This window comes from Syzygium oleosum, unplaced genomic scaffold (assembly GCF_021117445.2).
Source record: "Syzygium oleosum isolate NSW1041296 unplaced genomic scaffold, Sole_v2.1 Sole_v2.49, whole genome shotgun sequence".
Classification (NCBI taxonomy): Eukaryota; Viridiplantae; Streptophyta; class Magnoliopsida; order Myrtales; family Myrtaceae; genus Syzygium; species Syzygium oleosum.
The window spans coordinates 822,731-846,972 of NW_026607533.1; the positions used below are offsets into that span (position 1 = coordinate 822,731).

Below are 24,242 nucleotides of genomic sequence, written 5' to 3' on the forward strand. Positions count from 1 at the left end.
GCGTGGCTGAGAAATCACAGGGAGTTCTAATCCCCTCCAACAATGGCGAGGCAGAGCGGTGACACGAAGATGGTCCGGTCCTCCCTGGCGTTGCTTCAAGAAAGGTTCAAGGAGCTTCAGAGAGCCAAGGAGAGGAGAGAGCAGTGGGAGCATATGAGATGGATCCCCGAACCGGGCCAGCCCAACCACAGCGCGAGCCCTGACCGTGCCAGGGCTCGTTTCCAGCATCAGACGAGTCATCCTCATCTTCCATTGAGACCGGCCCCTGAAGATTGTTTCCTCTCGCTAGGCCTCAACTCGCACTCGCAGCGGAATCACGGCAAGTTTCGGACCATGAACACGATGCCGTCTCCTAACATATGGCCAAATGCGACACCATCGACCTTGTCCAAATGTCCCGACTATTCAGATGTTGATACTTCTCTCCATCTTTAGAGGAAATGTTAAGATTCCAAATATATCTTGTGTTTTTGTTCTTTATTATATGCTGCGTGATCAGAGGAGCGAGTAATAACACTACATATACAATGGCAAATAATAATACGTGTACGGCGGTTTTGTGATTGCTTCATTTTCTTGTTCATTTCAAGACACAGTTCTCCTATCTTTTCCTTTCTTTTCCGCTAAAGAGCAGCACAATCACCATTGATCATTTTACGAAGAGCCAATCATCATGAACACCTTGTTCTGGAGTGTGTAATTACCTCATAATATGGATGAACAGAGAAAGTTGCATGTGCCATCTGATGTTGTAGGCAGCCTCAGATGAAATTGAGGAAGGCAATCAAATTTGGATCTCAACGTGGACATCCGATTTGTAGTGACAAGAGAGAGCATAATACAGAACCCTTCTAGAGTAATTGCCTTTGTACAAATTGAGTTCTAACAAGAAAGGATCCCATTCATTCAGAATCGGATTGGGTATTACTATAGTTTTGAAAACTTATGCGCTATTGTCACGGGTCGATAGTTTAGGAACATTCCCAGGCCCAGGCGATACAATAAATGTGCTATTGCCATGGGTGATACGGTAAATGTACTGTGTTTTAGAGAGTTCTCGGTATAAATGCCGGTAGTTGGTGGACGAGAAGATGCGATCTCAGCCACCCGTTCAAGAGTAGATCAATTGATGTAATCTATCGAGTCTTTGTAAAGTAGGGGTGTTCTCCCTGTTATTTGGGGCATCCAAAACAATAGAAGCAATTTCCATTCTCTTATAGAGCTTTTCTCTTTAGATTCTCTCTATGATCAGTGAGTGATCGAGAACACATCACATTTATTATATCGCCCATCTTTGGGAATGTTTTGAAACCTTCGTTAGGATTTGGATGAGTCTTTATTGATGTTGCACAATTCTTAGCACATGAAAACCTTATGACCGTGACACTATAATAACAAGATAGAAAGAAATGCACGAGTAAAGTGGATACGATATTTCGAAAAAAACAATGGATTCGATATAAAGAAAAGTGGGTAGCTTTTGTGATAGTGTTATCTCATATTCATTGCCTTATTATTGTCGCCAAGTACGACGAACTGATGGATATTTCAATGATAATTAAGACTAACCATTTCTTAAAAAAAAAATTCTCAAACAAATGATCACATCTTATGTTTTATTGAAATTCTTTCCTTTCAAATCTAGTAAAAAAAATCATCGTATGAGGTGATTGACTAGGACGATCACAAAGATACATTTACATGGCTCTATATACGTAGCCATCATCATCATCACTATTCAATGTTGGGTATATGTACATACATGCCCTAACTTCTCCAGTAGAGAGAGAAAGGAGAGAGAGAGAGAGAGAGAGAGGGGGAGAGGGAGAATGGGAGGAGCAGAGGGAGATCACGAGCGCCTGGCTCGCGTCTTGAATGCCCACCTCGACAACATCAACGACACCTTCCAGGTCTGCTCGCCTTTCTCTCTCCTCGTCCAATTTCCCAGAAAAGATTCGATTTTTCGGTTTCTTGTTTCTTGTTTGCCTAACCATGGCGGATGTGTGCCCGCGTGCGTGCGTGACCTGTGCAGGTGTTGAGTCAAGAACCCTCTCGTTTTCACAAACGGGTGAGTTGGGAAGAGGTCGTCAAGATCGGGGACCAAGTCTCAAAGCAAGCCACTGTGGGTACTGTCACTCTGTCTGTTTCTCTCTCCTTGCTGCGAGCTTGTAATTTCTGCTTCTGTGTGATTCTTGTCGACGTGGGCACTGGCGAACGTTCTCTTTTTCTTTGCTTGCTCTGGTAACGATCCATGAACTCTGGTCTACTTGTGAATTTTTGGTGGACAATTGTCGTTGTTTTCTTGATACGTTTGTATGGTTCTGGTGGCGATCCTCTGCCTTCAGTATGGACTTTATCTGGTCAATGCCTATGCTGTTCCTTTTCTTGTGGACTTGGGGGGCGTCATTCTCTCAACATGCCAAGATAAACCAGTCATTTTGTTGAATTAAGTAAATGGAATTGATGGTGTATGGAGCTTATGTCTGCCAATCCATCGTTCTACCTTAAGGCTTCTGTCTAGATTACTATTCATTGCGGGTCTTGGAACTTTGACACATTTTATTACAACTTCGGTATTTCGGAGACTGAATTGGTTTGTGTAGTGGCTGAAGGGTGAGATGATAGCATGCATGGAGAGGACCGGCTTTTATCTGATAAAATTTTCTGTAAATTCAGTTCAAATACAGCTAAATGCGGAAACGGAATGGTCAAGAAAGAGTGCTGGAATGACATATATCACTGTTGTGGTTTTCAAAGGACAAGCCGTCTTTTTTTAGTGAAAGAAAGAGGACAAACTGTTTTTGCTAGTATCTTGAGTAGGTCTCGACAGATAGAGTTTTGCGATAGAAGTCAGTTCTTAGGGAGTAAATGATCTTGGCTCTTTCATACTTATTGGTGCTTGTTTTGACCGTGCAGTCGGAATGTTGTGGATGGGACAAAAACCTCAAGCTAAAGCGATGGAGGAAAGTATGGCAACGTACTTTAATGCACTTCAGGGTTTTCTACTATTGTCCCATGGAAGCATGGTGGGTGCTGGACCGACTCTTTCTTCCACTATCCACGATGTGTTGAAGAAAGTTGTTGACTGTAGTGTTAAGTTACTCAGCACATGTGTCCATTCTTATGGTAAATCTTAGTCATATCTCTCTCATATACATGCATCCTACACCCAATGGATAGGTTTGAAGTTGAGGTCCTTGATAAAATGATTGGGAGACTAAGGTGGGTAACATCTTGATTTAGCATGGCATTAGCTATTGAGCCTTGATTTATTCGATGCTCCCTCCCATTAGGAAAATTTATCAGGTTCCGGGAGTGGTGGACAATGATGCAAAGTAACTTGTGATGGGATTCGTGGAGTAGATAATTGAAAATTCCAGGAAAAAGGTTACGTGGGTACATTCAACCAAAGAAATTAAGAGCTTGTCTGGAGATGTTTGTAGGAACCGTTTTTGTTTTTGAAGACATAGATCAATGTAGACTTGCTAGTCTAACTGTTAAATAGTTAATTGTTTTGAGAATTGTTTTTGAAAACAGGCTTATTTGAAAATGCCTAATGTTTTTCTCAGTTGTCCTCATTATTTCTCTAGTATATAAGGATACGAATTCAGAAGTGCAATTTTTTTGGGTACTTCCGCATGTCGCTTAACTATCTCACTTGTGCATACTGTCCTGCAATTTATGGTAATAGTGTACAATTTCTTTTCTGAATATTTTAGAACACATTTTTCAATAGGTTCTAGCAATGAAGAGGAACAGTGGGTTTCCATTCCAGTGCTAGTTGGTACGGTGTGGGAGGCATGTTCTGCTCTTAAGAAAGCTCCAGCAACAAATATTACTGCAATTGGGCGAGCCATGTCGCGGGTTGCAGTTACCATGAAGGATGTCCTTCGCGAGATGAAAGAGCTCAAGCCAGCTTGCCTGGACCCCCGTGATGAAGCTTCTGATGTCTCCTCTATAAAAGAAGGCGAGACTCAAGTTGATGATAATTCTAGTGAAGGTGACATAGGCAAGGACTTATCACCTGAAGAGATGAAAGTTGCTAATGCGGCAATTGTGGTGGTGTCCGATACCCTCACAGTCATCAAGGAATTAATTCGCGCCATTACAGGTTTGCTCAAGATGGAAAATTCAGATGACAGCAGTGCCTTTGTGGATTCTCTGGAAAAGTTATTGAAGCTATGCCAAGGAATAGGAGTACAAATCGACGAGCTCGGTGCTTGCCTTTACCCTCCACAAGAGGTCTCAGCCATGATGGTGGCCTCAGGAAAAATGTTGACTCATCTCAATGATTTACAGGTGGAGGTGGAAAATATTAAAGGAACTTCAGATGGTTTTGTTTTGGCTTGTGATGGTATCAGAAGTTCACTCAAACGGTTTGAGTCCGATTTAAGTTGCTATCGCCCTGATGATTTGGAAAGCCTACTGCAGAGCACTACTTTGAGTGATTAAGCGATGTAGGAGATGCCGTGATGGGCCCTGGGTGGTTGATGATAGGGATGAGATGCTCACTGTGCAATCTTCTAATCGATTTCAGTTGTGCACTGTTTGATGAATGGAGAGTCGACCTCACATATGCATACGACCTCGTGTGCTTAGTGTTAGATTTCAAATGAACCACTTTTGTTTTTGGTTCAGGAACTTTGTAAAATGGTATACCGGACAGGCTTTTACTGAAAATTGGAATTCCGTTGATTTCCCTAGATTCCTACCACGATCCTTTCCTTTTACTTGAGCAATGTCTCAAATGATAGGTTTGTTCTGTCTGGATCGCTTGCGCAAGAACTAGATTTTGAGATGGCAAAAGCCACCAGGAATATGTTCTCACCATTCACATCTGTAGCACCACTAAAGTAAAAAAAAAGAAAGAATCTTTGCCGTTTTCAATCGTTGTATATGCTTGATAAAAGACTCAAGCTTCACGAAAGTTCGCAAATTTGCAGAGCAATGGGTTCGTCCGTGGTTCTGGGCTTGAAAGTTCTTGTGAGCATTATTGTCAATGTTACTTTATTACCGTCACTGGGACGATTCTAAGCTTGCCATGGACAACACCCACATCTATCTTATTCGACATAATAGAAATTACTAGAAGAAGCTAATTGCCAGGATCAGTAGAGGGGAGTCGTTCTTTTCAGCCGAACAGTTGCAGCAGATTTGGCGCGGTTTCGTCTATTGAACCTTTTCAACTCTTTACTAGGAACTCGGTGGGGGAAATACTCGGAAGGAGAAGCGAAAGCATCCAACATGAGCGCGTCGCTAATACCGTGGCACCGAATCAGAGAACTCAGACAGACGTCTGGGTTCACAATCCTGGCTTTGTTCACGAACATGCCTGACCTTCCATTGTTCGTGATGCTGATCATCCGGTTGGGCAGGCATGTGGGTATGAGAGTCCTGTTGGGGAAGTGAATCAGGTGGCTCATCAGGAGTGGCATGGGGATCGAATGGCTGAGGATGAAATCTTGGAGATTGTCCTGACTCACCGAGGCCTTGGACAGTTGCCGATCATCTGGCATTAGGAAGGTGATATTAGAGCCATAGAGTGCGTCGGGGTAAGTGCTTAGCCTTTGGAGAAGGATGACAAAGCCGCGGTAGGACTTCATTCTCATGTCGGCCATGGCTTTGTGCAGGTCGGTCTGGTTAATTTCACCTTTGGGCCGAGATTCAGCGAAAGCACAAATCTGAAGAAGGATGAAGAGCCACAAGGCCATCTCTATTCTATTCGAGTTCTTCTGAACTGCAGATTTTGAGCATGTCTTTCAGAATGAAGCTTGTTTATATATTCCTAGGTTCATGAGCTGATGAAGGTGCATATCGCCTGGGGCTAGTTGGTGGGTAGTTCAAACACAAGGAAAGTGCATATGCCTGTCTGGTTAAAAAAGGAGAACCCAAAATTTAGGACTGGCTATTCATACAATAAAAAGGATCGTAACAACATTTAACCCGCATGTTTTTGTTGAACCTAGAATCCTGACATTGGACAGCAATTGAGTTGTAACCAGTACATTGTTTGTAGGAAATTAAGGTAGACGATAAGAATCGCATTTGCCATCTACTTCTATTATGCGAGGATCCCTGTTTTGAAATCATTGAAAAGGAACATCCGCTCGATTCATCTACCTCAGATTGAGATGGACACAGGTAAATAATGTGACTTTGCGTAGGCTGTTTGTACATTATATAGATCATTGTGTTCATACAACCGCAGCTTATTGACAAGATTCGCTCCTGCAACTTCTACGCAAGCTCCATCGTCACAGGGGGATTTGGCATTTCACTCGGCAATGCGACAAAGTTTGTGTTCAATTTGGCCCTAGCAGGCTGTGAGCTTTTTTATTTTTTTAGAGGGAAAATAGGATAAGAAAGGAGGAGGAATAGGCCAAAACCCCATCAATGTGAACTGGAGAAGTTCAAGTGCTAAAAAAAGTTGAAAAAGGAAACACCACCTCATGAACTGTATTCAGGGACATATGGGATATAACTTTGACACATGCCTCTAATTGTTCTTCGAATGAATGCGTAATCTTGGGGTGGAATATAAAAATCTCCTAGCTGGAGTCCATGTTTTATTTGGAATTTGAAGAATTTTTTTTTGCTCTGATGTCCTGTCTCGCCCTTGTTATAATAATATGGCATTCTTGCTCTGTGTACCTCTAAGCTTCGATAGTATGTGGCCATAAGACCTCTCTGGAGATAGCTCACACTTTTGTCCCCACTGAACCTCTCTCTCTCCCTCACACACACACACACACACACTCTCCAGAAAGAGGCATGTCAATTCCACTGCAATGTATTCTGATTGCTGCCCTCTTCTTGGCAACAGTTCCACGTAAATCTGGTGAGTTTCTCTTTACTCTGTCCCAAAAAAGTCATGGCAAGCTCGGGTCAAATAATCAAGAACCTTGAAAACTGTCTACCCTTTATGGTTGTCTTGCTCTTCCAAGCACTGAGCTTCCACCATCTGATTTACGTCTCTGATGCTTCCATCTGCTCATCTGATAAAAGAAGGCATCGCAAGAAAGCCTCTTCTGATCTTTATTTCTCTGCTCTTGATGACATTGCATATAGCTGGGGAGTTCGAGCAATGGTGTGTGGCTGACGAGCAGACCCCGGACGACGAACTGCAAGCAGCTCTGGACTGGGCATGTGCACAAGGAGGGGCTGACTGCACTGCAATCCAGGCGAACCAGCCTTGTTATCTCCCCAACACCGTGAGGGCACACGCTTCCTATGCCTTCAACAGCTACTACCAGAAGTTCAAGAACACGGGTGGATCTTGCTACTTCCGCAGCGCCGCCATGACCACCGAGCTCGATCCCAGTAAGCATCTTCGATCTCTTCTCTTTGCTTCTGGATCGATTCTTCCGTACAGATCTGACAAGAAAACATGAATGTTTACTTTCGAAAGAAGTAGTCTACGTTACGTGAAGGGTCTTATGTCATAATAGTGAAAGTAAAATCTTCTAGCATAAAGTTACGGAAACTAAGAAATTCTTTAGCTTGTTCAATTCAAACAGTGTATAAACAATGCTTTACATTTTATAATAATTTCCTACTAAGCTGTACTGGTACTTGATCCCCACACATGGGATCTAGAGAAAAGAAGCAAAGTCCATGTGCCCAGGAAGAGGGTGTGCCCTGTGAGTTCTAAATGGCCACGTCTGGTATCCCATGCATTGTCGAGCTAACTCTTATCATGGCCCAACACCTTCTTTTTCTTTTTTCTTTCCACTTTGCTTTCAAAAGTTGAGTGAAGACAAATGAATTACATTCAACAATTGCATAATTCGCATCAGTGCTCTCAGTTAAAAGGGGACAAAGCGTAATCATAGGGCGGATCCTGAGAAAATCTGTCACCTGTTCTGCTAAACTTTACAAGGTGTTTCGATATCTCAGGTCGTGGTTCTTGCCACTTCGACTACATTCCATGATTCAGAGAGGCGTGCAGATCAATGGGGCCAAGGCAGGATGATCCGGTCTGGGTTTACTTGGAGGGAATTCAAACCAGAGAGCTTCGTTATTGTTCTACTTCATTTTCTTTTCACAAATGTATGGACGATTTTTCCTTGGAAGTAAGAATTCGTAGCCGAGTTAAACTAGTCCCCGAGTTTTCCGTCGAAGGGACATTCTTGCAGGAAGTGAAGCTGAATCGTGCTTTCGAGTGGATTTTTCCATTGCCAAGAGACGTGAAATTCCTTTTTCGGTTTCAACTGGTTATGCTTTATACATAGAACAGTGACAGAGAATATGAAAATCGCAGAATCGAAAGACAAGGAACCATGCCTGATGGGAAATAATCATAACTCTAAATACGAATCCGAAGTTACCTTTCCGGGAAAAAAGGACAAAACGAGGAGATTATCCTAGTTTCGGGTTGAACATCATCGACGGTTTCCATAATGGTAGCCGGACGACGAAATCGGGGTTAGCTCAAAAAAAGAAGAAAGCACACTAAATCTGTAATGTTTGGCTCTAAGAGCTAACAGCGGAGTGAACAACAAACTTCTAAGATTCGATATCATAGCATAGCAACAATCGAAGCGGAGTTGCTGTCCCTAAAAATTCAATTCAAATGATCCTGCATCCTCCAACAACTATTGGTACACAGATAAACCTTAAATAATCCGTAATCGAAGTTCTGAACGGTATCTAAATTCTCGACATTGAAAATGACATGATATGCCCAACAATCAAACTTGTCAGTGAAACTTGAAATATAAAAGATCTATAACGGGGCTCTTCAGTATTCCCGGAACAATAAGGGCTGTAGATAATACTCCTAGGGACCTTGAGGTGAACGCTGCAGACAATTGCAATGGAGCTTCTCGACCGCGACGGAATTTGAACACCGTCCACTCCCTCCAGGCATTGGCAAGACCCACTTGCTCGCGTGTATCCTATGTTGTCAGACCGACCGCAAAGTGGATTTTTCCACGAACAAACAGTCAACAGAGTCAAGAAAGGCACAACAAAGAACCCTCGAAAACCATCTTGGGGTTAATGTTACAATGGCCTTTTGGCCATGTGTCTGAATATTTGTACACCTTAAGGTAACGCTGTCTAAAGAATGCTAAAGTATAGGTTCCACCTGATCCTTCTTTGCCTCTCTCTGTAGATGCATTAAGCAGTGACTTCGACCCCAGCGTGGAGGAGTTCATCAGGAGTTGCAGCAGGGTCCAGATCCCAGCAGCCATCGGGCACGTTACCGTTTGCTTCTCTCTTCAGAGACCAAGATGGGACTCGGTGCGAAAAGCGCAACATCTCTCTCCTTGGGATCCATCTAAGTGCATCCTTGCTTGTATTCCTCTGGTATACCGTCTTGAAACCTTCCAATTTTATGAGGGGGGTAACACAGACACCAAGCTCTTCAGAATAATCATCGACCACCTCTACCATCTCATATTGATGCCTCACGTCAGCTGGTGTGGATCGGTCCCAATGGGGAGACCAATTACGATAAACAGCCCATATATCTCCACTTCTTGGGTATATGCGAACACAACCTCCCCGGCCAGCTTTTTCCTTACTCAGTAGATGAGAGAAGATGTTCACTTGATCAACAACATCAGAGGTCCATGCCCTAAAATGACCACATGATTTGGTAAATCCACAATCTATCCAGTTAACTGACCCAAATTCAGAATCAGTTTTAGAACTCAAGTAACTGATCAGGATCTTGAATGGCTTTACCGAGATGATCTGGCGAATCAGACAATAGAGTCGAGGCATCCCATCTTCTTCATCATAAATAGCCCATATTTGCTTGGGCTTGAAACATTCCTCAGATCGGTCCTTGTCGAAATCATGGAAGTCAGGGTCAGGGACTGTTATCGAGACTGGTCCATTTCTACTGGCTTTTGAATGACTAACCAACTTGGACTGACCAGCAGCTTCAGCCTGTAACCTCGCAGCCTCTTTTGCGGCTGCAGCAGCTGCTGCTGCTTCCTGCTTCATCTCTTCTAATTTCTTACGGATTTCCGTCCTAGCCTTGTCCATCAGCAATTTCCTAGCATCAAATGCTGGCATTGCAGAGCAACGTCTAGCTGGAAGATCGTTTGAGTTCGACAACTTAGGATCAAGCTCTTTTTTGGTTTCTGGAGATGACTTTACCCCCGTGAGTTCAGAGCCATTCCTAAACTCGGATCCAACCACAACCTTCCTTCTCTTGTCAGGTCTAACCATGTTCACCCCTGATGATCCATTAACACCACCGGGCAATTGTGGACCAATGTCAGCCGGAGTATTCCTAGTTGCATGCTTTTCACTGCTTCTGTGTCTAGCTTTATGAACCTTACCGTTGGCTGGATAAACTGCATCACTTGATATGGCTGTAGACCCATTAGGGCCAACAGCTGCAGTGGAACTCCCAGAGGGTGAGCTCCACTGGAAGGACACGTTTGAGGTGTATTCATAGCCCTGTCCGGTGTGATATCCTGACACTCCATTTCCCACAAAATAAGAGGAATTTGTTGGGACGTAGGACACGCCATCAGATCTGTGGCTTCCATACCCATTACCGGGGAGATAAGTATAAGGACTATAGGGAAAAGACCCAGTAACTGGAGCAGTACCGGTTTCCACAGCAACAAAAATACCCCGGCAATTTTTACATGAAAGTCTCTTGTTGACATACTTGCGAAGATATTCATACTGAACTTTACAAGAAGTGCAGACAGTCCAGAAAGTATCAAGGGTAGGTTGAGATGTGGGTGGGCTGAAGCAGTTACTATGCGTTGTATAACCAGTAACATGAACTGAAGATAAATTTGTCTGTGAAACCAACGAAGCCAAGTGTTGATTTCTCTTCAGATCGTAAGAGCCTCTCTTAGCACTGTCTGACAAAAGAGTCCATGCCTCAGAAACAAGTTTAAAAGCACCATCAGCTCCAACGCATTTGTTTTTATCAGGGTGAAGGAGAACTGCCAACTTCCTATACTGTCTCTTCACTGCATATTTATCTGCAGTAGGCTTTAACCCAAGAATCGAGTAATAATCTACCTCACCATTAATGTGCACTGCAGAAGCCACATAAACCTCAAAAGTGGCCACCATCTGAGATATACCATCCAGTCCAGGCCAAAGCGTTTTAGCCTTCAAGGCATAACTTTTTGCTGCAGCAAAGTCTTTTTCAGCAAATCGCTTCTCAGCAATTTCTTTTGCCTTAAGGGCCTCTTCTCTGTTTGATTCCATGTAGTGAATTGCTTCAGAACAGTAGTGGTTGAATAGAAGCTACGGTCACTTCAGCATCTTGATAGGGAAACAAGCTTGACTTCCATGTCGAACCACCTTATCAAATCTGCAAACAATTTGGCCATCATTAAGGTCTAATTCATATCGAAATTCAGTCACATTCTACAAACGTTAAAACAATCAAATCTGACTTATTTCAGATGAATGGATTGCTTACTGCGATGCTAAATAACGAAATTATCCGCTGGCGTCACTACCACAACTTGCTTAAAAAATAAAAGCCATAAAAAGAAAATCGATATCTCAAGAATCCGACCATTTATTACCAAAACGAATTAGCGAGAAACCGACGGACTGTAACGGCCGACTCGAATCAACTGTTCCGCCGCAGCATACTGCGCAGTAAATGCAACTACGAAACTCTTAATTGAGTTGCTTTCTCATTTCCAAAAGCGCGGGAACCAATTAATTGCGCATCGCATCCGGATAATCTCAGCGCGGCAAAAGACCCGAGGGAGAGTCAGCGGGCTTTGACATGAAAGCCTAAGTCAAAGGAGACAGAACTGAAAACATTCAAAACCGTACTCAGCAGTGAGCAGCACCAGCTCAAAACCCTAGAAAGTCTCGCCTAGTACTTCTCGACCCTACCTCGAAAGTCAAAACAGCGAAAACCTAAGTCTCCACGCCCGCACTGGACCTTAATTACACCGATACTCCACTAGCATCTAGCTAAGGACGGAGCAACACAAACCCTAGCAGAACCGAGCATTTCACGCCGAATCGACCCGAACTTCTGTAATCGACAGGAACGAGCATCATTTCGCAGTTCAAACGAACTAGGGCGCCAAATCGCCGAGATCCTAGCACAGAATCGACGGACAAGAGCCCGACAACCGCCGAATTCCGCCGTGTCCGGCTCGAACCGCGAATCGCGAGCGATTAACGGGGAGGATTACGGCGAGATTAAGCAGATAATCAACACTCACAGTGATTCCAGCTGGAGCACGAGCTCGGGAGGCTCGGATCGCCGCGCGCCGATCCGGAGCTCGAGCGAATCGAGGTCAAGCTGAGCTCGCGAATCTCAGTGCGCGCGCACGCACCACACAAAAGCGCACGCGCTCTCGCGCACACACGCACACACCACACTGAGGAACGAACGAACTTCGCAAAGCGGCCGGAGCGCAGAGAGAGGGAGAGCCGCGAATGGAGGACTCACCGTGCGGGCGGCGGCGGCGGCGGCGCTGCTCCGGCGATCGGCGGCGGGGGGCCGGTGGATCGCCGATGCGGGGCGGGGGGATATGGATTTTCGGAGGAAAAGGGCCCCAAAAAAAGGGAGTTAATAAAATGGGGAGGAAAAATAAAAAAAATTTATTATGAGATTGAGTGAAAGTAAACGGGGGCGGGCGTTAATATAAAGTTTATTTATATATATACGCAGCATTTAATTTAATTTTTATTTTTTAATTTTTTAATTTAATGGCAAAGTGTGAAGGGGTGCTCGCTAAAATGTGCCGGGGGGGCGCATTTGCTGTTGGTTAGGGCTGGGTTTGGTAGAGGGAGAGAGAGAGAGAGAGGTGATGATGATGATGTAGGGGTAGATGTGTACTTTTGTTTGTATTTTTGTTTTTGTTTTTGTTTTTATTATTGTCGTTGTTATTAATTATGGTGTCATTTAATAGTATGTGATTTGATGTGATATATACATATATTTTTTATTCTATATATGAACTGCACTCTGTATCTATGCTGTTATTTAAGGTAAGGAGAATCTGATACTTTTTATGACATTTCAATTATTCCCCCCCCCTTTTTAAATGACCTCAATTACCTATTTTAGGAATATTATATACACGAGTAAATGCGTAAATTAATTATCGACCTTATGTTCCACTTCCTTTTTTGGGTCTAATCTATCTCACAACAATTTCTCAAAAAAAGCTGAAAAGATAATTTTCTCGTGTATTTTTTATCTTGCAGTTCTATTATCTATTTTTATTCAAATAATTTTTTGATAGGTTGAATGTCCTTAATTTTTCAAATGTCTCTATTGTACATATGCGTATGTATTTTCCAGTGTATTTTTGTGTGTGTAGAAAGACTTATTATTCGCGTATGTGAGGGCGAAAGAAAATAAATAATTAAAATTTGGGAACGATATAAAAGATAATAAAGGGAATAAAAGGGGGGCAAAAAAGTGGGGTGAGTCTTGACAAAGCCATTTACAATCTCAAGTGCAGTGATAATGGACAGCTGTGGAAAGAGAGAGAGAGATTGTGTGGATTTTTATTTTATTTTTTGTCATTAAGTGCTCTTTGGGTTTTTATTATCTGTTATTTTATTTTTTTTGTCAGTAAGTGCTTGCTGGATTTTATTCTTTTGGTCATGTTTGGTAATAGGGTTGAATTTTTTGTAAATGGAAATTTCCAAATAATGATTGTAATTTTTGGAAATGTGCAAGTAATTTGGTGTTTAAAGCTTTCACTATTTAATTAGCGACTCTAATTTATTTAAAAAAATATCACGAACTTTTTGATTCCGTTCGTTCGTGACCGTTACAAATTTTTATTATATTATTGCTAAAAGTTTAGGTAATTTTTGTTTTGCGGAGAAAAAAAGGCACATCGATTATTTTTTGTGTCTCTTGAGTCCATTTCAGGCAATTTGGGAAAGGGAAGAGTGAAGATTTAGCTCTTAATAAACTACATTATTCCGGTGGCATAAGCCATCCATCTTCTTTAATACATTCGTGGGCAAGTTCCAATTCAATTCTAAACGTATCGTACGGATTTCAGTTCAATCCTATGTTTGCAAAATTGAAGAGTTGAAGGCTGAATTGGTATTTTTGCAATGGATTTAGGACTGATATGGTTATTATCAAGTACATTCACATTAGTGTACATTTAGCATAGTTCATAAACATGTATATACATATGTTCATCCTAATACAAGCAAGACCAAGTATTGTACTGGTAATTTATACACATCCAAAACCTAATGAAACCCGTCTTTAATTTAGCTTAACTAAATTAGGTATAGCGATAAAACAAGAAATTGCAAGCTAATAATTGGAGAAGATTTTTTTTTTGCCTTTTAAACCACGAAAACGATGACAAAAGATGGTTAGAAAATTGAAACAACCGTCTTTATTAAGATAGAATGCCTTCAATTCCATATTGGTATTTTTTTTGTCCATATTGGTATTTGCTTTGTGAATATTTTTGGAGGGTTTAAGTTAATCCTGTAATAATCTCATTGTACACTGGTTTCTTCTTTTTTAATTTTTTAATAATTTTAATTTTAACTCCATGTTCAATATTTAAGGTGGGACACTAAAGCAGATTCATTCAAAAAAGAAGAGAAAAAGAAGAATAAAGAGTACAAGCAAAGAGGGTTACTTTTTTTTTTTTTTGCTTTTTCTTTAATGTAGGTGTGGTATATATAAATAAAATCCATCTTTTGACATACTTTCACAAAATGGTCATATGATGATATCATGTTGGGTCTTTTCTATGGTTTTGTTGGCTTGCAAATGAATATTCATCCGTGGCCATTGTGGACCGTTCATTGTTGAATGAAGGAATATGCATCGTTTGATCGAAAAATAAAATAAAATCACTTGTTCGGCCAATTAATATATTATTTGTGAAAGTGGTCAAACTAGTTACTAGTTATTGGGATGTCCAAACATGTCTTTAGTTTTACGATAACTTACTGAATCTAGAAAGTTATTCATCACTTTCAATACGTTCGTACTTATTTTTTTATATGAGAAGTTACAAATACAATGAAGATAATACGAGTATAAATACTTTATTTATACAAAAAGTTGCTAATTACACATGTATTATAGTAGATTTTCCATTATAAACAAGTGTACCTTTCGACTTGTCAATGGAAGTGATCAGTGGGTGGGACTAGGCTTAGCTGGGTATTTGGGTTGAGCTAACTTATTGTTTAGGTCCACCCTCGGGCCCAACGGGCCAGACCCAAGCTTTGTAACTAAGGCTCCGTTCATTTCACGGAAAATGCAATGTTTTTGAAAAACGTTTTTCGAAAAGTCATTTTCCAGGAAATGACAATATTTTCCGGTGTTCGGCTGAGACTTGGAAATGAACTGGAAAATATTTCTATCATTCGGTATGGAAAATCCTCATTCCACTCATTTTAATATTTTTTATTTTTTATTTTATTTTTTTGAAAAATCGATTTTTTTTAAAAATTATTTGTATATTTGAAATTTAATTTTTTAAATAATTTTTAATAATTCTTTTATTTTCTCTTTTTCTCTTTTTTTTCTTTTCTTTCTTCTTCTGCCGATCGCCGGCCACGGCGACCGGCCACAGGCGAGGCTCGGCCTCACTTGAGCCTTGTCGGCCTCGGGCAAGGCCTCCCCTCGCCTCGTCAGCCTCGAGCGAGGCCAAGCCTAGCCTTGCCTCGCCGGCCTCGAGCGTGGCATACATCAAGCTTAAGAGAGGATGGATACTCTACCAACGAAAAGCTTATGATCCGAACTTGTGTAAATGCTATTCAATTTTTAAGATGCGAATTTGGTCCATTCGATTTTCAATTGACTCGATTTTTACATCAACGAAAAGCTTGTGATGAGAACTTTTAAAAAGGAAATTTAATTTTCAAAATGCGTTAGTGAAGACATACCTCTTGAACTTTTAAACAAAGCAATGGCCTAAGGAAACTTGAGTGAAGACATGACTCTCGAACTTAATTCAAGCTTCGAGCATTTGTGGTCATAACGAGGCTTATTTTTATTTTTGGATGGAATTGAATCTTCAAGCTTCGGGTTTTGGGTTTTTGATATTAGTGTTACGGGATTTAAGGTTTGTGTATTGAGGTTGAAGGTTTAAGGCTTAAGGTTTAGGGTGTAGGGTTTAGTATGGGAATAACTTATGAAAAAGAAAGAGCTGATTTTGTTTCTCTTTTTGTTCTAGAAACATAAAAGTAGATTTTTTTTGACTACGTATTTCTATTCCAAATCTATTCTCTGACAACTTGTTTGTTTCGAGAAACAAAAAAATTAACCGATATTTTGCTAAATGAATTTCTATTCTTTTTCTGTTCCGAGGAACAAAAGAACAAAATAAAAATAAAAATAGAGAAATAGAAACGTTACTAAGCAGGCCCTAAGAGATTTTCACCTATGCCTCGTCAGCCTCGAGCGAGGCCAAGCCTAGCCTTGCCTCGCCGGTCTCGAGCGAGGCATACATCAAGCTTAAGAGAGGATGGATACTGTACCAACGAAAAGTTTATGATCCGAACTTGTGTAAATGCTATTCAATTTTGAAAATGCGAATTTGGTCCATCCGATTTTCAATTGACTCGATTTTTACATCAACGAAAAGCTTGTGATGAGCCCAGCTCGGCCTTCATTATAGACGAGCTCCCGCGGATTCGCATCGGTGCTGCCTAGCGCTAAGATGATGGCGTCGAGAAGGTTGGATTTGCTGGAGCCATTCAGGCCGACTGATTAGTTCGATCCTGGGGCTACTTTAAGCAGAAAGAAGTTGGGATTCGACCAAAATCAAAGAAGGTCAACGTAACTGTCTTTTGTTACAAACCGTCGCGTGTTGCCGTAAATATTCCGAGAAAACAATACCCTCTCTTCTGCAGTCTTTTCCATACTAACTCCAAAAGGAAATCCCGTGTGCTCGCATCTTCCTCCATCGCCGTGAGCTTCTATGCCCACCGGCCACTAGATGGGCGACGCGTGTCCCGGTTTTCACCCACGTCCCCGCTTCTTCCTTCTTTCTTCTGTTTTCAACTTTTAAAATGGCGATTGAATTTTCAAAATGCATTGGTGAAGATATACCTACCTCTTGAACTTTTGAACGAAGTAAGGAAACTTGAGTGAAGAATGCCTCTCCAACTTAATTCAAGCTTTGAGCATTTGTGGTCATAACGAGGCTTATTTTTATATTTAAGTGGAATTGAATCTTTTGATTTTTTGATTTTTTTGAAAAAAAAGAAAAGATATTTCGGCAAACTTTAAGACTCTTCACCTTTTTCTCCCCAATCTACTTGACAATATATTATCATACCTAAGCCACTGAAAGTCCAAGTCGATGTGGAACCAATCAAAAAATATTCCTGATTCATGCCGAATAGTATGCTAAAGCAATAAAAAGTCTCTAACACCATTAATGCGGCACTTGAATATCGAAGGATATGACGGATACATATAAATGGTTAGTGTCAAACTCTTAATTTATAGAATCACAAATAACATTGAGTTTTGTTAAACAACTGAGTTACACCTTCAATTAATCCGAAGACAACAAGAGAAATAGAAATTACCTTCTCGAATGGGCTAGAGAACTTTCTTATATCTTCCTCGGTAGCCACAGGAGCAATGTTTCCCACAAAATAATTTGGCTGAACTTAGCATTGGTTCAACCGGTTGGCAAAATTGTAAAAGAAGGGCACGGACTTTTTTTTTTCTTCTTTTACCTTTCATCAAATTATGAAGAGGGTCACTAAGTCAAAATTTTGAATCTTTCATTTAGGATACCAGGGTTTACAATAGGTAAGGTAAGTAAATCTTGGGAAATTCAAAATAAATTAGTGAATATCCATCACATGGCTTAGTCCACGCTCCATGAAGAGAAAATCTTGGGAAACTCAGAAGCTTTATCCTAGATTCGAAAAGCTGATTTGAGGTATAGTCCTCTTTTCCGTGAAGTAGTGATCAGAGCTTTATCAGCTGCGACCTAGAGATGGAAAACAGAAAACCATTGGTAAAACACAAATTGAGACAAACAACTACTTTATGACGAATCTAGGAAAAGAACAGTATCTATGCTTGATGTTATGATGATTAAAGTAAATCGGAAGCATACATCAAGCTTAAGAGAGGATGGATACCGTACCAGTGAAAAGCTTATGATCCGAACTTTTAAGATGCGAATTTGGTCCATCTGATTTTCAATTGCTTGATTTTTACATCAACGAAAATCTTGTGATGAGAACTTTTAAAAAGGCAATTTAATTTTCAAAATGCGTTAGTGAAGACATACGATTGAGGCCCCTCCATATTTTTAATTTTTATTGTTGTTGTTATTAATTATGATGTCGTTTAATGGTATGTGATTTGATGTGATATATATATTTTATTCTATATATGAACTTCACTATATCTATGCTGTTATTTAAACTAAGGAGAATCTGATACTTTTTATGACATTTTAATTATTTTCCTTCTTTTTAAAATAACCTCAATTACTTATTTTAGGAATACTATATCCACGAGTAATTGCGTAAATCAATAATCTACCTTATATTCCCCTTCGTATTTCGAGTCTAATTTGTCTCACAACGACCTCTCGAGCAAAGCCGACAAGATAATTTTCTCGCAATTTTCATGTGTATTTTTCATGTTGCATTTCTATTATTTATTTTTATTGAAGTATTTTTTTGATAGGGTGAGTTTTCTGAATTTTTTCAAATACCTTTTTCGTATATACATGTACATCTATGCTATTGTATTTTTTTGTGTGTAGAAAGACTTGTTATTCGTGTATACGAGGGTGAAAGAAAATGAATAATTAAAATTTGGGATGGATATATAAGATAATTGGAGGGGGGGGGTGGGGGGAATAAAAAGGGGCAAAAAAGTGGGGTGAGTCTTGACAAAGCCATTTACAATCTCAAGTGCATTGATAATGGAGAGCTGGGGGAAGAGAGAGAGAGATTGCGTGGATTTTTATTTTATTTTATTGTCATTAAGTGCTCTCTGGATTTTTATTATCTGTTATTTTTTTTTTGTCAGTAAGTGCTTGCTGGATTTTATTCTTTGGTAATGTTTGGTAATAGGGTTGAATTTTTTGTAAATGGAAATTTCCAAATAATGATTGTAATTTTGGGAAATGTGCAAGTAATTTGTTGTTTAAAGCTTTCACTATTTAGTTAGTAACTCTAATTTATAAAAAAATCACGAACTTTCTGATAACGTTCGTTCGTGAGCGTTACTAGTTTTTATTATAATATCTCTAAAGTTGTAGGTAATTTTTGGGTTGCCGAGAAAGGCACAGCAATTATTTTTTGTGTTTCTCGAGTCCATTTTGAGGTGATTTGGGAAAGGGAAGAGTGAAGATTTAGCTCTTAATAAACTACATCGTTCTAGTGGCATGAGCCATCCATCTTCTTTAATACATTCACGGAAAAATACCAATTCGGTTCTAAACATATTATGCAGATTTCCATTCAATCTTAAACTCTTCAACTTTACCAATATAATCTTAAACTTTCCGCAAAATTTCAAGGTAATCCTTTCGGCAAATTGCCACTGAAAATCGAAGGTTGAGGACTATGTTCGCAAAATTGAAGAGTATAGAGCTGATTCGGTATCTTTGTAATGGATTTAGGACTGATATGGTTATTATCCACCACATTCACATTAGTGTACATTTAACATAGTTCATAAGCATAGACATATGTTCATCCTAATATAAGCAAGACCAAGTATTGTACTGGTAATTTATACACATCTAAAACCTAATTAAACCCGTCTTTAATTTGGCCTAATTAAATTAGGTATAGCGGTAAAACGGGAAATTGCAAGCTAATAATTGGAGAATATTTTTTTTCCTTTTAAACCATGAAAACGACGAGAAAAGATGGTTCGAAAATTGAAACGGCCGGCTTTATTAAGATAGAACGCCTTCAATTCCATATCGGTATTTGCTTTGTGAACATTTTTGGATGGTTTAAGTTAATCCTGTTATAATCTCATTGTACACTGGTTTCTTCTTTTTTAATTTTCTTTATTTAACTCCATGTGCAATATTTAAGGTGGGATACTAAAGCAGATTCATTCAAAAAAGAAGAATAAAGAGTACAAGCAAAGAGGGTTACTTTTTTTTTTTTCCTTTTTCTTTAATGTAGGCATGGTATATATCAATAAAATCCATCTTTTGACATACTTTCACAAAATGGTCATATGATGGTATCATGTCGGGTCTTTTCTATGGTTTGGTTGGCTTGCAAATGAATATTCATCTGTGGCCATTGTGGATCGTTCATTGTTGAATGAAGGAATATGCACCGTTTGATCGAAAAAGAAAAAAAACAAATCACGTGTTCGGCCAGTTAATATATTATTTGTGAAGGTGGTCAAGACTATTTACTAATAATTGGGATGTCCAAACATGTCTTTAGTTACGATAACTTACTGGATCTAGAAAGTTATTCATTACTTTCAATATGTTCTTTTTATATGAAAAGTTACAAATACAACTGATAGAATATGATTATAAATACTTTATTTATACAAAAGTTGCTAATTACACATGTATTATACGTAGATTTTCCACTATAGACAAGTGTACCTTTCAACTTGCCAATGGAAGTGATTAGTGGGTGGGACTAGGCTTAACTAGGTATTTGGGTTGAGCCTAACTTATTGTTTAAGCCTACCCTCGGGCCCAACGGGCCAGACCCAAGCTTTCTAACTAAGGCTCCATTCGTTTCGTGAAAAATGCAACGTTTTTGAAAAATGTTTTCTGGAAAGTCATTTTCTAGGAAAATGACAATATTTTCCGGTGTTCGGCTGAGGCTTGAAAATGAAATGGAAAACATTTCCATTGTTTGGTATGGAAAATCATCATTCCACTCATTTTAATAATTTTTATTTTATTTTATTTTTAAAATTGATTTTTTAATTACTTTTATATTTGAATTTAATTTTTTTTAAATAATTCTTTTATTTTCTCTTTTTTTTTTTTAGTCTTCTTCTGTCAGTCGACGGCCGGCGATCGGCTACAGGCGAGGCTCGGCCTCGCTCGAGCCTCGTTGGCCTTGGGTGAGGCCTCACCTCGCCTCGTCCTTTACAGAATCCACTGTGAAATTGACTATTTGATTCTTTAATTGATTGTCGCAGTTCAATTTCTAGTTCTGGATTCAATAACTGCTTCTGTACATTACGTACTTTCTTAGCTAAGACTTTGCAAATATTACTCTACTACTACGCAATATAAGAATTGTAAGTACCTGCACTCACCATCTGAAGATACGGACCCACAGGCTAGTACGGACGGTCTGTTTAGAACGTTTATGTTTCTAGAAATAATTTCTGTTCAAAAATAATTTTTTTTATTTCTTAGACGAGTTTCTGAGTAAAAGAACGTGTTTTGTAATTGCCCAAAATTTCTATTCCCGAAGTAGAAAAAGAACAGAGATGCGTTTGGTAGGACACTAAAAATTTCTACACCTAATATTTTCATTTAATTATAAAATTGTCAGTGGAGATTTAATAATTCATGTTTGGATAAAATTGGACTATAAATAGAATAAGAATATATTATGATATAGAATTGGATGACTTTAATACAATCATAAAGAAAATTACTCTTTATAGGCAACGTAAATACCGGGTGATGGTCGAGGAAATTGCATTTTAAGGGACTTAATAATTCATTTTTGGATAAAATTGGACTAGAAATAGAATAAGAATATATTATGATGTATAATTGGATGAGCTTATTACAATTATAAAGAAAATTACTCTTTATAGACAAAGCAAATACCGGGTGGTGGTCGAGGAAGTTGCAGTTTAGGGTTTAGGATTTGGGGTTAGGGTTTTAGGATTTCAGTTTTGGGGTTTTAGGTTTTGGATTTTAGGATTTAGTGTTTGGGGATAGGTTTTAGAGTTTCGAGTTAGGAGTTTTGGGTTAGGTTTTAGAGTTTCGAGTTATAGGATTTGGGTTTTAGGTTTGGATTTTGGGTATTGGGGTTTGGGGTATAGGGTTTATGGTTTATAGTTTAAGGTTTGGGGTTTATGGTTTAAGGTTCGAGGTTTAGCATTTTAGGGATTTTGGAGTTTGAGGGTTAAGGTTTAGGGTTTAGTATGAGAATAACTTATGAAAAAAAGAGAGCTAATATTGTTTCTCTTTTTGTTCTAGAAACAGAAAAGTAGATTTTTTTTACTTCTTATTTTTATTCCAAATCTAATCTCTAACCACTTTTTTGTTTCGGGGAAAAAAAATTAACTGACGTTACTAAACCGATTCATGTTCTTTTTCTGTTTCGGGAACAAAAGAACAGAAAATAAGAGAAACAGAAACATTACTAAATAGACCTTAAGAGATTTCCAACTATGCCTATAATGTATTCTCGTTTTATCTGTGAAAGTTATTCTATGACGCCGTTAAGTGTCACTGGAAAAAAAAAAAGCTAACCGTTAAAACTAAAACGAATTCTCTCTCATCAAATAGTCCTACAAAGGAGGATAATCTAGACATTAACAACCATTCCGGCTCGCCCACTAGCCCCATTCCACGCTCGCTCTCTCATCTCCCCTTCTCTCGTTCTATAGCAACAACCTTCCACCCAAGTCCCGCGTTCCTCTTTATCGGGCCTGCCTCCACCGCCGCATACTCCTCCCATGTGTTCGACCCTCCTAATGCTGCTGAGGATGACAAGCGACTCTCCGAGCACGTGGTCCTCCTCATGTGCCGGTCCTCAACGGATGGCGGCATGTGCCGCATATATGTGGTGGGGACCGTACATCGGACCAAGGTGAGTGTTGTGACTTTAAATTTATCAAGGTATCATCTGTGCAGTTTAATATTTGTGGCTGTCTTTGTTTGTAGGATTCAAGGGAAAAAGTGAGAGCCGAAATCAATTCCCAGAAACCACTGGTTTTGCTTGCATTGTGCATTTTTTTTAATGATTCGTGTTTCTTGATGAAGTTCAAGAACTGTTTTACTGCCGGTAGTCTTCGCAGAGCTATGCATGAGTCAAAAAGATCTTCTTATGCATCCGCCAACTGAGTTTTATGTTGCGTGTGAAGAAGCCAAGAAGTATGGCAGTGACTTAGTGCTAGGGGATTTCCCAATTGAGGTAATTGCCTTCTTTTGTGTTCTGTTGCTATTCTAAGTGATGGCGGTAGAGAGGTGCTTATGTGTTACGGGACGATATTTTAAATCGCTACTCGCGCGGCACTTACACTCAAGAAAGAGAATACTAGAGAGATATAAAGAGAAGAGCTCCCAATAGTACTTATATTACTCAACTCTTGGATTGCCAAATGAGGGGAGGGGATCTCTATTTATACTTGAACCCCTCTAATTACGGCCGTTGGATTTCTCTTTGATTTAACGGTGGAGATATAATCTTAAGAAATATCTAGAATACATTTACCATATTACTCCTACAAATATCTATGTTCTAGAAGTATCAAGATATTATCCCTGGAAATATCTAGATATTATTCCTACAAATAACTAGACGTGTGTATTTACTGTATTGCCCTCGAAAATGTCTAAATTTATGGGCCTCTGGAAGTTTCTATGGCTTTAGTTTGGACTCTTTGCCCATTTCTTTGGTTTATTGGGCTTAGAATTCCTTGGGCCATGACACAAGTGTGCTGAACCAAGGACAGCAGGTTCAAGGCCAACGTCACTGTTGGCATGAGTTTCTTTCCCGTAAAAGTGGCGATCTGACAATTATTTACGATTTTATCAGAACATATGACTTGTCCCACTGAGATTTGGAATTTCCGTAAATGGACAGACCAAAAGATGGAGTTGGTATGCTTTCAGCTCATCAGCCACCGTTCTAAAGCAACTGCGACAACCTTGAACCTGATTTGGGTCAATACCGCCTGCAAGGCGTGCTTCTAGCCCATTGGCAAAGTAATGAGCTAATATTTGAGATCCATCACCAGAGGGGGAAGAAACGTGTCTAATTTGCTTTAGGAGTTCATGAGAAGTCCTAAAGTCACTAGCCGAAACAGCTTGTGCGCAGAGAACCAAAAGACTCCTCAAGTTCGCTGTGCTCTTGATTCTCTTCTTATGACGGTTCCGGCTACAACTAGGACCAGGCAGTTCTTCGCTTTGGCTTGTCTTCTCAGATGTGGACTCTAATGATAGAGGCCCCTCCATATTGTCGCCAATCAATATTTTATCAAGCATTTCCGAGAGCTCACAATCTAGAAAGTTATTCATTACTTTCAATACGTTCTTACTTATCTTTTTTATATGAAAAGTTACAAATACAACGAAGATAATATGAGTAGAAAAACTATTTTTATGCAAGAAGTT

At 39.7% G+C, this 24,242-nt stretch overlaps 5 protein-coding genes across 8 annotated transcripts; 3 read left to right on the forward strand and 2 right to left on the reverse strand.

The window, feature by feature from the left end:
* Positions 1–42: 42 nt before the first annotated feature.
* Positions 43–435, forward strand: LOC115689547 (uncharacterized). Its single transcript, XM_030615622.1, has one exon. It carries the CDS (start codon positions 43–45, stop codon positions 433–435), a length of 393 nt encoding a protein of 130 aa, XP_030471482.1.
* Positions 436–1,740: 1,305 nt separating this feature from the next.
* Positions 1,741–4,701, forward strand: LOC115689518 (uncharacterized). The gene is made up of 4 exons (XM_030615580.2): positions 1,741–1,910; positions 2,033–2,126; positions 2,917–3,126; positions 3,737–4,701. The coding sequence occupies exons 1-4, from the start codon at positions 1,830–1,832 to the stop codon at positions 4,450–4,452; spliced, it is 1,101 nt and encodes a 366-aa protein (XP_030471440.1). The 5' UTR covers positions 1,741–1,829; the 3' UTR covers positions 4,453–4,701.
* A 262-nt stretch (positions 4,702–4,963) lies between these two features.
* On the reverse strand, positions 4,964–5,711 carry LOC115689519 (fasciclin-like arabinogalactan protein 19). Its single transcript, XM_030615581.2, has one exon. The coding sequence runs from the start codon at positions 5,709–5,711 to the stop codon at positions 5,109–5,111; it is 603 nt and encodes a 200-aa protein (XP_030471441.2). The 3' UTR covers positions 4,964–5,108.
* Positions 5,712–5,912: 201 nt separating this feature from the next.
* Positions 5,913–8,099, forward strand: LOC115689520 (glucan endo-1,3-beta-glucosidase 4). 3 transcript variants are annotated; one of them, XM_056307061.1, is made up of 3 exons: positions 5,913–6,838; positions 7,069–7,320; positions 7,897–8,099. In XM_056307061.1, exons 1-3 carry the CDS (start codon positions 6,772–6,774, stop codon positions 7,929–7,931), a joined length of 354 nt encoding a protein of 117 aa, XP_056163036.1. In that variant the 5' UTR covers positions 5,913–6,771; the 3' UTR covers positions 7,932–8,099. The 3 variants fall into 3 exon arrangements, with proteins under 3 accessions (XP_056163036.1, XP_056163037.1, XP_056163035.1); XM_056307062.1 differs by having other exon boundaries at positions 5,913–6,141; XM_056307060.1 differs by having other exon boundaries at positions 5,913–7,320.
* Positions 8,100–8,491: 392 nt separating this feature from the next.
* LOC115689516 (uncharacterized) lies at positions 8,492–12,600 on the reverse strand. 2 transcript variants are annotated; one of them, XM_030615578.2, is made up of 2 exons: positions 12,407–12,600; positions 8,492–11,296 (listed from the first exon to the last, which is right to left on the reverse strand). In XM_030615578.2, the coding sequence occupies exon 2, from the start codon at positions 11,188–11,190 to the stop codon at positions 9,121–9,123; it is 2,070 nt and encodes a 689-aa protein (XP_030471438.1). In that variant the 5' UTR covers positions 11,191–11,296; positions 12,407–12,600; the 3' UTR covers positions 8,492–9,120. The 2 variants fall into 2 exon arrangements, with proteins under 2 accessions (XP_030471438.1, XP_030471439.1); XM_030615579.2 differs by lacking the exon at positions 12,407–12,600 and adding an exon at positions 12,177–12,326.
* Between the last annotated feature and the right edge of the window lie 11,642 nt (positions 12,601–24,242).

Excerpts from the sequence above, each read along its gene's own strand:
- LOC115689518 (XM_030615580.2), top strand. The coding sequence starts at position 1,830 with ATGGGAGGAGCAGAGGGAGATCACGAGCGCCTGGCTCGCGTCTTGAAT. Across the intron at positions 1,911-2,032 it reads ACATCAACGACACCTTCCAG|GTGTTGAGTCAAGAACCCTC; the intron begins GTCTGCTCGCCT and ends TGACCTGTGCAG. Across the intron at positions 3,127-3,736 it reads CACATGTGTCCATTCTTATG|GTTCTAGCAATGAAGAGGAA; the intron begins GTAAATCTTAGT and ends ATTTTTCAATAG.
- LOC115689520 (XM_056307060.1), top strand. The coding sequence starts at position 6,978 with ATGCTTCCATCTGCTCATCTGATAAAAGAAGGCATCGCAAGAAAGCCT. Across the intron at positions 7,321-7,896 it reads GACCACCGAGCTCGATCCCA|GTCGTGGTTCTTGCCACTTC; the intron begins GTAAGCATCTTC and ends TCGATATCTCAG.
- LOC115689519 (XM_030615581.2), bottom strand. The coding sequence starts at position 5,711 with ATGGCCTTGTGGCTCTTCATCCTTCTTCAGATTTGTGCTTTCGCTGAA.
- LOC115689516 (XM_030615578.2), bottom strand. The coding sequence starts at position 11,190 with ATGGAATCAAACAGAGAAGAGGCCCTTAAGGCAAAAGAAATTGCTGAG.
- LOC115689547 (XM_030615622.1), top strand. The coding sequence starts at position 43 with ATGGCGAGGCAGAGCGGTGACACGAAGATGGTCCGGTCCTCCCTGGCG.